Here is an 11,479-nt window from a genome sequence, read left to right on the forward strand (position 1 = left end):
TTCATTACCTCTCCTCCTGGATTCCCCATTGTGGTAAATCGTTTGTCATCATTTTCCCTTTTAAAAAAATATCCCCCCGCTAAAGGCAAATGTATGCGCTCATTGGCTACTTTATGTTTGTTCGAGACATCAAATAGACACTTGGGGTTATAATAGCCTTGATGGAATAATTAATTGAAAAAAATATTCGATAGCTTGCATATTTGAACTGAGGTATTGCTTTTGTTCCAGCACATTATTTGTTTGAATTCTGATCCTCGGGAAAAAAAAAACATTTACTCAGTGCTCATTGATGTTTGAAGTAAGCGAATATCTCCAAACATTATGAAAAATAATTGAAGTCTTTATTTGTTCAAATATAAACACAACCATATTTTCACACTGTATAAAATTGGAAAAGAGCTTCCGGTGCTTTCATGCCATCAAAATAACATTATACACACAAAACGTATACTTGAACAATTACAAGTAAATACAAATGACATTCGGAAAACCAACAATTTTTTGGGCAAAAAGTTACTTGTATACAGAAGAAAAGCACCCTGTTGTTCCACCTTTTAGACTTACAATGTTAATGCACACATTTAAAACCAGTCAAATTGTGTCATCTTTAACAGCACCCCGCAAGAGAAGCTGACCCAATATAGCTGATTTAACATTCTGCTATTTACATGGACATGCATGTTTAGCAAGTTAAAGCAGCAAAATACAAAAGCTTGGCTGCTGCTTTAAGCTACCAACATTTTCAGGACAGTAAATTCTCCGTGTACCCAGAGAAAGACATTTCTGATGTGCAAATTGCAAATATAGAAGTTTCATTTCCACATTGATGAGGTAACGTCCAACTGAGTTGTTCATTTTAGAGTTCCGCATGTGTTAGCCAGCGACACTTGTCACCATGGCAAAGGTCAAATAATGTCCCAGAGCAGAATATGACCTGGCAAAAAATCATGACTTACCATTTCCCTGGAATGGGAGTTCCACACTCATACCAAGAGACGTAGCTAATGTGGGAATGTCTGCCGATTGGACCAAAGTGAACAGGCTCCTGTCGCACTGCTCGATGAAAGCCTAAATGATAAACGTGAGTCGCTTCGAGCTCTTCCTGTCATCTGCGATGCGGTATCAAAAAGGGTCTTACCAGATCTGGATGGCAGCTGGCCTGCACTAATTTGTCGCCCGGTTCTTCCGTCCAGGAACGAATCAACAAACTGGCAGTGATCCTCGCCGAAGCCGCTTTCGTCGCCGATGTTGTAGAATTTACCTGAGGTGCAGATGGATCAGTACGCAAGGATGTTGAAGCCTCATTTATTTCCAATGGCGGTGAAGGAGACTCACCATTTAGCGAGTCGCTCAGGTAGATCTTGTACCGAAGCGAGTTGCATAGCTGGACTCCCACAAATTTGCGGTACCAGGTTCTCTTGATGTATTGTTTCCCATTACAATCGGAGTAAGAGTCTGCCTTGAAGGGGAACTGCGTCCAGATGGCATCTTTACCTGTCAAGACAATCACATCGTCACATTTGTCCTATACTGATCCCGGATCATTAAAGACAAACTCTGTCCTCACCTGACACGTTCTCGCTAACTCGAGGGTCGGCTGTGAGGATATGAATTGAAAAGAGCACCAATCATTGCAAAACTTCTAGACTGTTTCTGATCAAGAAAAGATGCATATGCAAGACGCAAGTTTCTCGTACCTGACTCGGTGTTGAAGGACACCGGCTCACTGGATGGACCCGTGCCCAAGTCGTTCTTTGGTTTCACCTTAAATTCATAACTATCATAAAGCACAGCACACATTTAATTCCACTTTTGTTCCACTCAAGCCAACGCAAGATAGCTTTCAAAGGTACCATGTGGAGCTGGTTCTGACGGATCCTAAGCTTACCTGCTTTCTGGTTTCAGGTTTTCCACTGCTGTGTGCGTCTGGTCGGTGGTCAAAATGGAAACCTTCTCACCGTCGGGTCCTTTTGTGGTTGAAATGACTTCATACTCTGAAGAAACCACGGGAGTGGCTAACTGTTAGCTATTTTGGACATAATTTTCCAAAGTCTGTCTGACATTATCGACTGCTGACTAAGAATGGGATCTCTTCATGTTTAACTTTTAACACTACAACCGTTTTATACCTGTAGTGTCATTGTTGGTCTTCTCCCAGTCGAGAATGATGAAGGAAGGACATCCCTCCACCGTTACCACAGTGAGGTTGGAGGGTGGCGACTTGGGCACAGCCGTCACATTGACGTCGCTGCGCTCGTCCTCTGGGAAGAAGTTCAAGGACGTTGTAATCGAACATGGCTCGTCCGCTCTCTTGCCGGTTTGGTAGATGACGTGAGGTGCTGCCGTGAGAGAAGGGTGGGATGCTCAAGTCTCGATTCTCGCTGAGTCGTCACAAGAGACACTTACCCACGTAACGCTTTTTGCCCATGGCGTCAACGTCTGAGGTTGGCTGCGACTGAAATAAGTCTGAGCTTTCCCATGATTCTTGTTGAGGGCCTGTAAGAAGAAGTGTCACGTTTGGGCTCAAAATCTGTCCAAGCAAGGGATGCACGATGTCGTACCTTGCGTTGAGGGTGACGTAGTGGTGGTGTGTTTCCGTTCGTGCTTGTTTGGTCTGGCAGTGGTTGGCCTGGCAGTGGTTGGCCTGGCAGTGGTTGGCCTGGCAGTGGTTGGCCTGGCAGTCGTTGACTTGGCGGTGGCCACCGGGATTTTGGGCTGGAGGGCTGCCAGTTTGTCTGTGTGTTTCCGGTCATTGGTCTTTTCTGTGGAACAAAATAAACTTAGCAAACGGAATATGACCAAACAATAGGCGCATCCGGCTCACTGGTCACCTCACCTGATTGGTTGGCTTTTCCAAGCAGGTTTTTTTTCTTGTTGAGAGAGCCTAAAACAGCCAAACCACATCACACGTCATCACTCATCAAAACAAGAATATAACTCACACCTTCCTTATTACATTTTGACAGACGGAAAATCTGTTAGATGTGGAACACCACTTTAATAATTCCCATCCACAGTTGAGGCGCTGAGTCTTTCCCATATGAGAGTGAACAAGTCACGGCAGAAAGCTGAAAGCTGAAAGGCAATAAGGCCTGCAGCCACATTCCTTCCGATTAGCTTTGTGTAAACATAGATGGCGACCACCAAGCTACCAGGTAACATTTGCATCTTGGCTCGACTTCATTTGCAATTTTCAGGAGGATCTTAAAAGTAAGAAAGAAGGCTAGCAGCCCAGGAAGCATCTGTCCAGCATCACTGAAGAACAAGCGGGTCTCATTGTTGCTACTCTGGCATGGTGCCACGACTATCAGCAAATTTGGCCAGCGAGTGGTTTAGACTCAAGGAGGTGGGTTTACCTGGACGAGGACGTGTCCACAGGGCAGGCTTGATGAGTGGAAAATCCCGGTGTCCATTCACTTTTGGGAGGAAAAAGAGCAGCAGTACACTTTATACTCAATTACTCCATAATGTTTAGGTGTTTATTTACATGAGCGAAAATGCAAGCTTGAGATCAGGAAACTGGCAAAAAAAATTAGCCTGATGCAAAAACTTGATGCTTTGGTTATCGAATAATCGTACAGGCCTGATGTGAACTATTGTGATAAAAGTCAATCATTCTGATGGAGGGGCTACCTGGTCGCGGCGGGAATAGAGCACGGGGCCTGAGAGGGTTCTGAAACACAAAAAACAGGTCGTAGATTCACATTAATAAAAAGATCAGAGTCAGGATCTATGTTTGGGGTATATTTAGGGGGCAGGCTCTTAATATAGGCATTTTGCTATTTGCAGCCAGGCCTAAAAGTGCTGCTTCAATGTATTATTCCAAATAATGCCAGAATAAAATACAAACATGAGCATTTATCACTTTACCTACCAGTGGCTTCAACAGAGGAAGACGCAATTTAGGTGGCCTCTGTATTTTCTTAGCTGAAACACAAAGGAGATGGACATGAATGCAAACAAAAACATACCAAGCAAATAAATGAATCAACGTGACTTTGCAGTCGTAATGCTGTTCGGCATCTCATACAGTGAATGTCATTGGCTCCTTACCTGCCATGTTGGTATTTTGGATCTTGGCTTTGCTCCAGGCACCACTGCGGTCATCCTTGTTGGAACGGACACCAAATTCATAGGGCGTGTCGGGAGTCAGGTTGTCGATGACTGTGTCGCTTGTCGGACACGTCTGATAGATCCATTTTCTGTTTCTCTCCCGGTAGCGGATAGTGTAGAAACTAATGGAAACAAGAAGATGTTCCTCAGGGTTCTATCCTCCGCACCTTTTATGTTTCGACGTTTTATCCAAGGTCAGGTGGAGACTTGAGAGTTAAAATATGGAAATGTTAACCAGTTGTAAATCTTTCAAGATACATTAAAAAAAAAAAAAGGCTAGCCTGAAGATAATCGATATGTAAAATCCCTTTTTGCTCTCTCATGGGTCATTTTCTGGCAGGGAGACATCCTAACAATGCTTTCAAAATCAAGCTCAAGCTTTCCAACTTCTTCAAGTGGTTTGACAGAAGAGGAAATATCAATTTTTTTTAGGGTGGGAAAAGATGGAAAAAGTGACATTTATAGTAAAGGTGAGGGACAAATGGAACTGAGCTAGAAAAACATTCTTCAACTGAACATCTATCAGCAGCAGGATCATTGCTGAACACACCTCACATAACATGTGGAAACAAATGTCTCTGATGTAGTGATGATGTACCATCATGTAGTGTTCCCCACTGCAGATTTGCAATTCACTACTCATGTTGACGGATTTATTTTTCCATTTTGAGCTCAGACTAAAAGCCATTGTGTGGCATCTTGCTGTCTAGGAAGTAGTGATGTGTGATGATTACATTAGCATAGCAACAGGGCTAATCCAATAGCTGTCAACTGTATCATATGGTTGACGTTTTGACAGCATATATATTGTGATATATCACAGCACAATTAGCATTTAAATTGAAGTCGAGGAGCTTTGTGTCATTATTGTGCTTCTTGTGGCACTGAGGGTCAAGCCCTACCATGAATAGCAAAAATATTTGGAATGGCTTAAATCTCCTCAAATCACATCAACATGGGCTACAGCACCAAAACAATGTCAGAAAGCGAGGCTGCGGATCTCACCCATCCTCCAGGCAATCATCCAAGATGTCCCTATCGTAAGAACTTTTCAGATGGTTCCCCCAGGACAACAGCACGGCCGTAGGGCTGACGGTGCCAATCACCAGATTGAGCGGCTTGTCCAAGTTCACCTTTCCTGTGCACAAAGTGGAAACAAAGTGAGGACTTGCGTCCAACAAGAAAAAACCAAGGAAGCACTCACATACCAGTGCAGTGTTTGGTCACGTCGTTGGGAAGGACCGGCTGCACGGCCACGAGGTACTTAGGCTCTGCGTCTAAAGAAGCAGATGATTGATCTGTTATGGAGAAACTCTTTTTTCGACTTTTCACTCTGTGTTTTCACATTTCACTCCCGCAGTTCACCCTCTTGGTAACCTAGCAACATGAAACACTTGTAAATATGACAGTCAGTGGAGCACAGCTGAGGCTGAATTAAAATGAAGAGAAACAAAAAAGGCAGACAAGAAATCCTTCTAGTACACACGTGAACATTTCTATCATACAACTTTTCAATACAAATGATTTAAAAACACACTAAACCTTTTTTTAATGACGCCACTGACATTTTAGAATATTTCTCGTGACGCTACAACGTGTATTGATGGAAGCTTCTGAGCACATTTCCTGTTGCTGCTCGAGTGGCCAATGAAATCCATCACCCCAAAGTCATAAATGTAACCTTTTGGTCCTACAGGAATAAAAGTTGGGGGAAAAGGATTTGAGGCAAACATCTGTTTGCTGTTTCCACATGGCTGTCTTTACATGAGCGTAATATCACGTCAGGGTCACGCATTAGCTATGGCTTTCCTGTAAGTCAAGAGTGGGCAAACTTGTATGTCAAATATGTGGATCTCTATTTGGTTGATAAAAAAGATAATTGAGTCCAATTTACTAATTGGTTTTATTACCTAAATTACCAATGTATTTTACCAAATGTTATTGCATAATTAGATAAATGCTTACTAAAACAAAACATGAAGAAATTCATCTTAACGAATCAATTTTAGAGGAAAACATGTCTAAAATAAAACAAATTGCAGGACTCGATAACGTAATTGCTGAATCTGTCAGGTGAAAATGAAAATATAGCCTTATTCGTAAAGAAGTGTGAATATTTACCCATCTCGGCCTGGTAGGGTATCCCGTTTTCAGGCAAAGGGATGAACTGTTTGGAGGTGAGGCTGCTGCCATAACCAAGAATGTAACCTTCCAGCTTCAAGTTGGGATTCTGTGGCACAAACTTCATGATGATCGTGTCACCGGTGGCGTTGATCTTGACTTTTACGTTGTGGCGACGAACTGCAATGAGAAGGGAGAAGACATCATGGACATTCGAATGCCATAGAGTATCAATACTTTGCTCCTGCACTTGAGAATTCATTTTTTTGATGGCTTTTTATTTTTATGCCTTATATTTGAAAACCTATCCGTGCTATTTAAAGAAATTGAATTTGTACTACAACTTTCCACCTGTCTGGTTTTTTTCCTGTACGGATCTGTACTTCTGTTTGAACATGATTGTGTCAACTTTTGCCCTCTCTGCCAATAAACTTCCATGTGAAGCAACAGGCACGACAAGCCTGGCATCCTGTTGTTCTTGGCACCGCTCTTGACAGCTTCTGACAGCCTTACGTAACTTCAAGCAGAATGCAGTGAGGCGGACCATGGACATGATCGTGTACACATCACAATGATCACATCGCTTTTCCTGCAACCTAAATGAGCAGGCATGGAATATAACGATAATGTACCAAAATGAACTTGTTTTTACACTTTAAATCCCCATTTGATCAATTGGGGGAAATGAGATAATTAGTTTTAAGGATCATAGATGCCAGCTCAACTGTTTGCTATATCTTTTTTTTTAACATTCACAACACTTTTTGCAAAGTAGAACTCAAAAAATACTATATAATTTGATGATCAAAGCAATATTTTCTACAATAGTTTCATGCATTGGAAAAGAAAAAAAAGACCTGACCTGTGTATTGTTTTGACCTGACCTGTGTATTATTTTGACTCTGCCCCAAGGAAATATAAAATCTTAATCTTAACAAGTTAGGCCCACACTCATGCTTCATCTTGCGACAAGTGGTCATCATCGACTGATTGCCTACCTCGGGTCCTCTGCGCTGGGATGCAGCTGGGCAGAGCTGCAGCTCCGAGCAGCAGGAGGTGGAGGAGGAGGGGAGCGGTGCCAGCCATGAAGTGAACGATGAAGAGCTGGAAGTATGCTGAGCAGGAGCAAGACAAAAGCTTCAAGATGTCCTCAACTCTCAAATGACTTTGAGAGTGGAGAGCTATATAGCTGCAGCAGGGGGTGTGGCCCTTCCTGAAACATTAACTTTTGCCTCTTGGATAACACTCCCACCCCCCTCATCACCTCCGAGGGGAAAGAGGAAAGTCCCAAAACATGACAAACACACCCGAAGTTGAGGGTCGTCCCCTGGAGAGCAGGATTGAATCTCAAATTAGTGCTGATTGCGATCACAAACATTAATCATCAGTCCAGATCAACAAGACCACGTGCTGGATTGTTTATATTTTTTTACTCGTGAAAACGTGGCCGACAGGAGTCGTTCTGTGAAGCGTTTGGTTTTAAACGACGACCGATGACAAGAATGCAATGGGCAAATTTAATTATAAACACTCAACAAACATCTGTCGACAGGACACAGCAGATAAACATCCAAGGGTGCAGCTGCAAGACATTCAGATGTGCACGGGAAATTCGTGTTACGTTAGAGAGGCTGGATACTGTTGCTTTGAATAGGGCAGGCTTTACTGGTGATGAACTGACTGACAACTGCTAGGACACGCTTCAACTCGCCTCTCGCAGTATACGACTCAATATGGGCCCTTTGCTTTCTTTGGCCCGTCACACAGTGCCTCCGTGTTTCATCTTGTAAAACTGAATTGGTCCTCATTAAACCATTTAATAAGGTGTCACTAACACGCCCCCGGCCGGCTCCAAGCTTACGCTTCCCATCCTGGGCTCGTACTGCCTTAGACCAGGGGTGTCAAACTAATTTTTTTCACGGGCCGCATTGTAGTCATAGCTTCTTTCAAAGGGCCATTATGACTGTCAACCCAAATAAATGTATGAGCACCTCATATTATACACAGTAAAAGCTACAAAACAAACTGACAAATCACAATTGACAATTTTCAAATCAGACGAGTAAAAACTGGTAAAATATTTCAAAAAAAGAATTAAAAGTGAAGACAATTTGCAATTCTAGTAATGACACACGAATTTGAGTTGTATTTAACTTTTAAATTCAATACATTTGCATTTAAAAACTGTTTCTAAACGCTTATTTATCTACAAGTGTATTTAGCCTTATGTGTCATACATTCTACTTGAATCATTTAAGAACTTTTTTTTTTTTTTTACTTGTTCAAGCAGTGCATAGTGTGGCAGTGGATTATGATATAAAAATAGAAAATACCCGAAAGTTGAAGTTTATTAACCAATCCGAGGAGACTTCCTGCCAAAATGTGGGCATTGCGGCACGTGCATGACATCACGGTAAGCAACAGCGGAGCTTACATAACCTGCAGAACAAAGCTGCCTATTGTGTACCACAGGACTGGTCAGCATTTGAGCCCCACACACAAAGATTCCGCCCGCTCACTCGCTCAAGGTTGTCCCTCTGAGCATGTTCATCATTATCAACACATACTTTTGTTTGACTGCTAATTGTTTTCAGTGGTGGGAAGTAAAGAAGTAACAAGCTTTTCACCTATTTACTTGTCAGATGACTTTACTTTTACCTCTTTTTTTTTTTTTTTTTGTCCAAATGGTATTGTTACTCTTTTTAACCATTGCGGATGGCGACGTCGAAAAGATGCAATTGACATTTTGACTGATTGAGCTCTTGGAGTCTTATAAGGCAAAAGAAATGGAGAATCAAGATAATTCATCCTTGCCTGGATTTTATTGTTACGTTGTCATCTCCACAAATGAAACCACTAGTTTCCTATAATCAAAAATGATCTGCCTATCTGAAAAACAATTTCCTTATTTATTTGCTATCAGTTATCATTAAGATCATTTAGCAATTGATGGAAAGATGCTAGGAACCGATCAGCAAACCATCTGCTCCGATTTACATGCTTCATTTGCGCACGGGTTTCACTAGCTGCACATCTGACTCAACATTTTAAAAGCACTATCCATCAGTAACCAGCTCGACACACTCGGACCATCGCTTTTCCACATTAGGGGTGCGGTTGAGTTGATGAAGCCTATCCCAGCTGACTCTGGGCGAGAGGTGGGATACACCCTGGATTGGTCTGCAGCCAATCGTAGGGCACATACACACTCACTTTCACGGACAATTTAGAAAGACTTCAATAAACTTAACATGCGTGTTATACGGATGTGGGAGGAAGTTGAAGTATCTGGAAAAACATGCGCGCAAGCACGGGCTGTCGCCCTGATGTGCCAGCAATGTGCGTCGAGGTTCAGTAGCGCAAATCACATTGAACAGCTAAATAAATATTTGAACTGGCTAAGTAAAATATTTTTCATTTTCAATTCAGAATTTGATAAAGATGCAAACTATTTTTTCTGAGCGTTTTGGTTAAATGCCAAAATAAAATGTTCTGTGTAGCTGTTAACTGATTTCATAAATGTACACTATGCTGCCATATGATATGAAAATGACATAAATGTTAGCCTCACTTTAGTTGTAAAATGGGTTTGGTGGTTCAGATTTTCTTTTTTTCTGTGGGAGAACAAAAGGCTCTTTGAGTATTTAAGTTTGCTGAGCCCCACATTACAATATTTACACAGATAATGGCGGGACTGTGTTTATTTACTCAACAGCAGATGGCAGAGGCATATAATAATAACTATTACAAAACTGTATCTTCAATGTATTTTTAAATGAAAAAATACTATGAAGGAAAAATAGAGAGAAACACCAACGTCATCTTAAGACTGTTGATGCGCCATGGTAGGTGCTGCTGTTTGGATTAGCGAGTGAGTTCAAACGGGCTCAGTGATTTACTATTTAGTGTCCGCTTCTTCTTTCAACAGTGGCCCCCCGAACCTGCAATTTGTGCATGTGCAAATATAGATATCTAGCTCTCATTAGTGTAAATAAAGGAATGAAAAAGTGGAGCAAATCGGCCAGTGATTCTTTGGCTTGCCACTGTTTTGTGAATCACCATTCCATAGGCTGTCGGCTGGCAGCCAGCAGCCTCCGCAGGCCCTTGAGTCGAGCCCTTGGGGTAATTACCTGGGCAATTGTCGTCTTTTTCTTTTCCAAACGCCTTGAACGCTTTGCCAGAACTTCAGTACGGAGGCCTCGGGATCCTGCCGCAGGAGACCAAAAGAGGGAAGCCAGAACACAGAAAGTTCTTCAGGAGCTGCTGGGAAAGCAGTTTAGTAGTCAATCAAACACAGGTGGAAAATTCAAACAAAATAGCTAAGAGACAAACAACTTCCAAAAAACATTGGTTGTTCGACTCGTGTGTGTTTAGTTTCTTCAGTGACTCACGTGCACATACCCGATTCGGCTCCAACGTCCCTCTTGACTTGTCAGGTTTTCCAGATGAAGGAAACACGCGTGCGACAACGAGCGGTCCCGCATCTTGACATCAACACATCTCGTCATTATCCGGAGGACACACACTTTCCTTCCATGTGTTGCGATTTTGGAAAAGGATTTGCAGAAGTTGCTTTTGTGGCCGCCATCATATGAGTTTCTCTACTTGGGTCTTGGATGGTCTCAGGTCTGGAAAGCAGAGCAGCAAAGACCTCAACCGCAGCTTAAACGAGACGTTTTGTGAGCAGACGCCAAACTCCGAGACGTATTCGCCACCGCACTTCCGTTTTATTCTACCCTTCAACCTTGTGTTCTTATTCTGACGTTCTGTATTGGTAATCATTTCGTCACAACTTTCATGAGCCAAACCTCCCTTGAATTGACGTGGCGGCAGATGTGACCTTTCACCTCTGCCATTAAGGCTACTTGTTCTTCATGTGCTCCTGAATAAATGCCTGCAGAAAACTTTTGCTGTCTTCAGTTATACAAAGACTGAAGGGGAAAGGAAGAAACACACTTGAGTGTTTATGTTTGTATGTTTGTTATGTAACAGCAACAGACCACCTTGTGGTCGGGGCGGGCGAGCGGGAAACAACGGAATTTACCTTTAATGAGCAGTTACAGTACGCCTTCCAACTTCCTGTTGGACGGACGGCGGGACGGCTGGATGGAGATGCAAAATCATAACCCTCAAACAAAACTAAAAAACATGTTTAGTTTGGTCAAATCATTGAGTGCCAGGAGCAAACACATTTCTCCTTTGCGTGCATGTAAATATGTCAGTGAGTCATAAGGAGACACAG

At 42.4% G+C, this 11,479-nt stretch overlaps 1 protein-coding gene across 1 annotated transcript; it reads right to left on the minus strand.

Moving 5' to 3' along the window:
* Positions 1-325: 325 nt before the first annotated feature.
* On the minus strand, positions 326-7,443 carry LOC119117188 (target of Nesh-SH3-like). Its single transcript, XM_037243336.1, has 18 exons — positions 7,236-7,443; positions 6,238-6,417; positions 5,325-5,393; positions 5,122-5,254; positions 4,057-4,238; positions 3,878-3,930; positions 3,637-3,676; positions 3,360-3,419; positions 2,840-2,887; positions 2,565-2,765; positions 2,410-2,499; positions 2,133-2,342; positions 1,892-1,997; positions 1,701-1,780; positions 1,571-1,600; positions 1,339-1,497; positions 1,142-1,264; positions 326-1,071 (listed from the first exon to the last, which is right to left on the minus strand). Exons 1-18 carry the CDS (start codon positions 7,321-7,323, stop codon positions 956-958), a joined length of 1,968 nt encoding a protein of 655 aa, XP_037099231.1. The 5' UTR covers positions 7,324-7,443; the 3' UTR covers positions 326-955.
* Positions 7,444-11,479: the final 4,036 nt, after the last annotated feature.

The sequence above is a fragment of the Syngnathus acus genome, chromosome 2 (assembly GCF_901709675.1).
Source record: "Syngnathus acus chromosome 2, fSynAcu1.2, whole genome shotgun sequence".
Lineage (NCBI taxonomy): Eukaryota > Metazoa > Chordata > Actinopteri > Syngnathiformes > Syngnathidae > Syngnathus > Syngnathus acus.

What these genes read in the sequence shown, in the direction of transcription:
- LOC119117188 (XM_037243336.1), bottom strand. Translation starts at nt 7,323, where the DNA reads ATGGCTGGCACCGCTCCCCTCCTCCTCCACCTCCTGCTGCTCGGAGCT. An exon ending in GACCAACAATGACACTACAG is followed by an intron (nt 1,998 to 2,132) that starts GTATAAAACGGT and finishes TGGTTTCTTCAG; the next exon opens with AGTATGAAGTCATTTCAACC. An exon ending in GTCCTTCAACACCGAGTCAG is followed by an intron (nt 1,601 to 1,700) that starts GTACGAGAAACT and finishes ATATCCTCACAG; the next exon opens with CCGACCCTCGAGTTAGCGAG.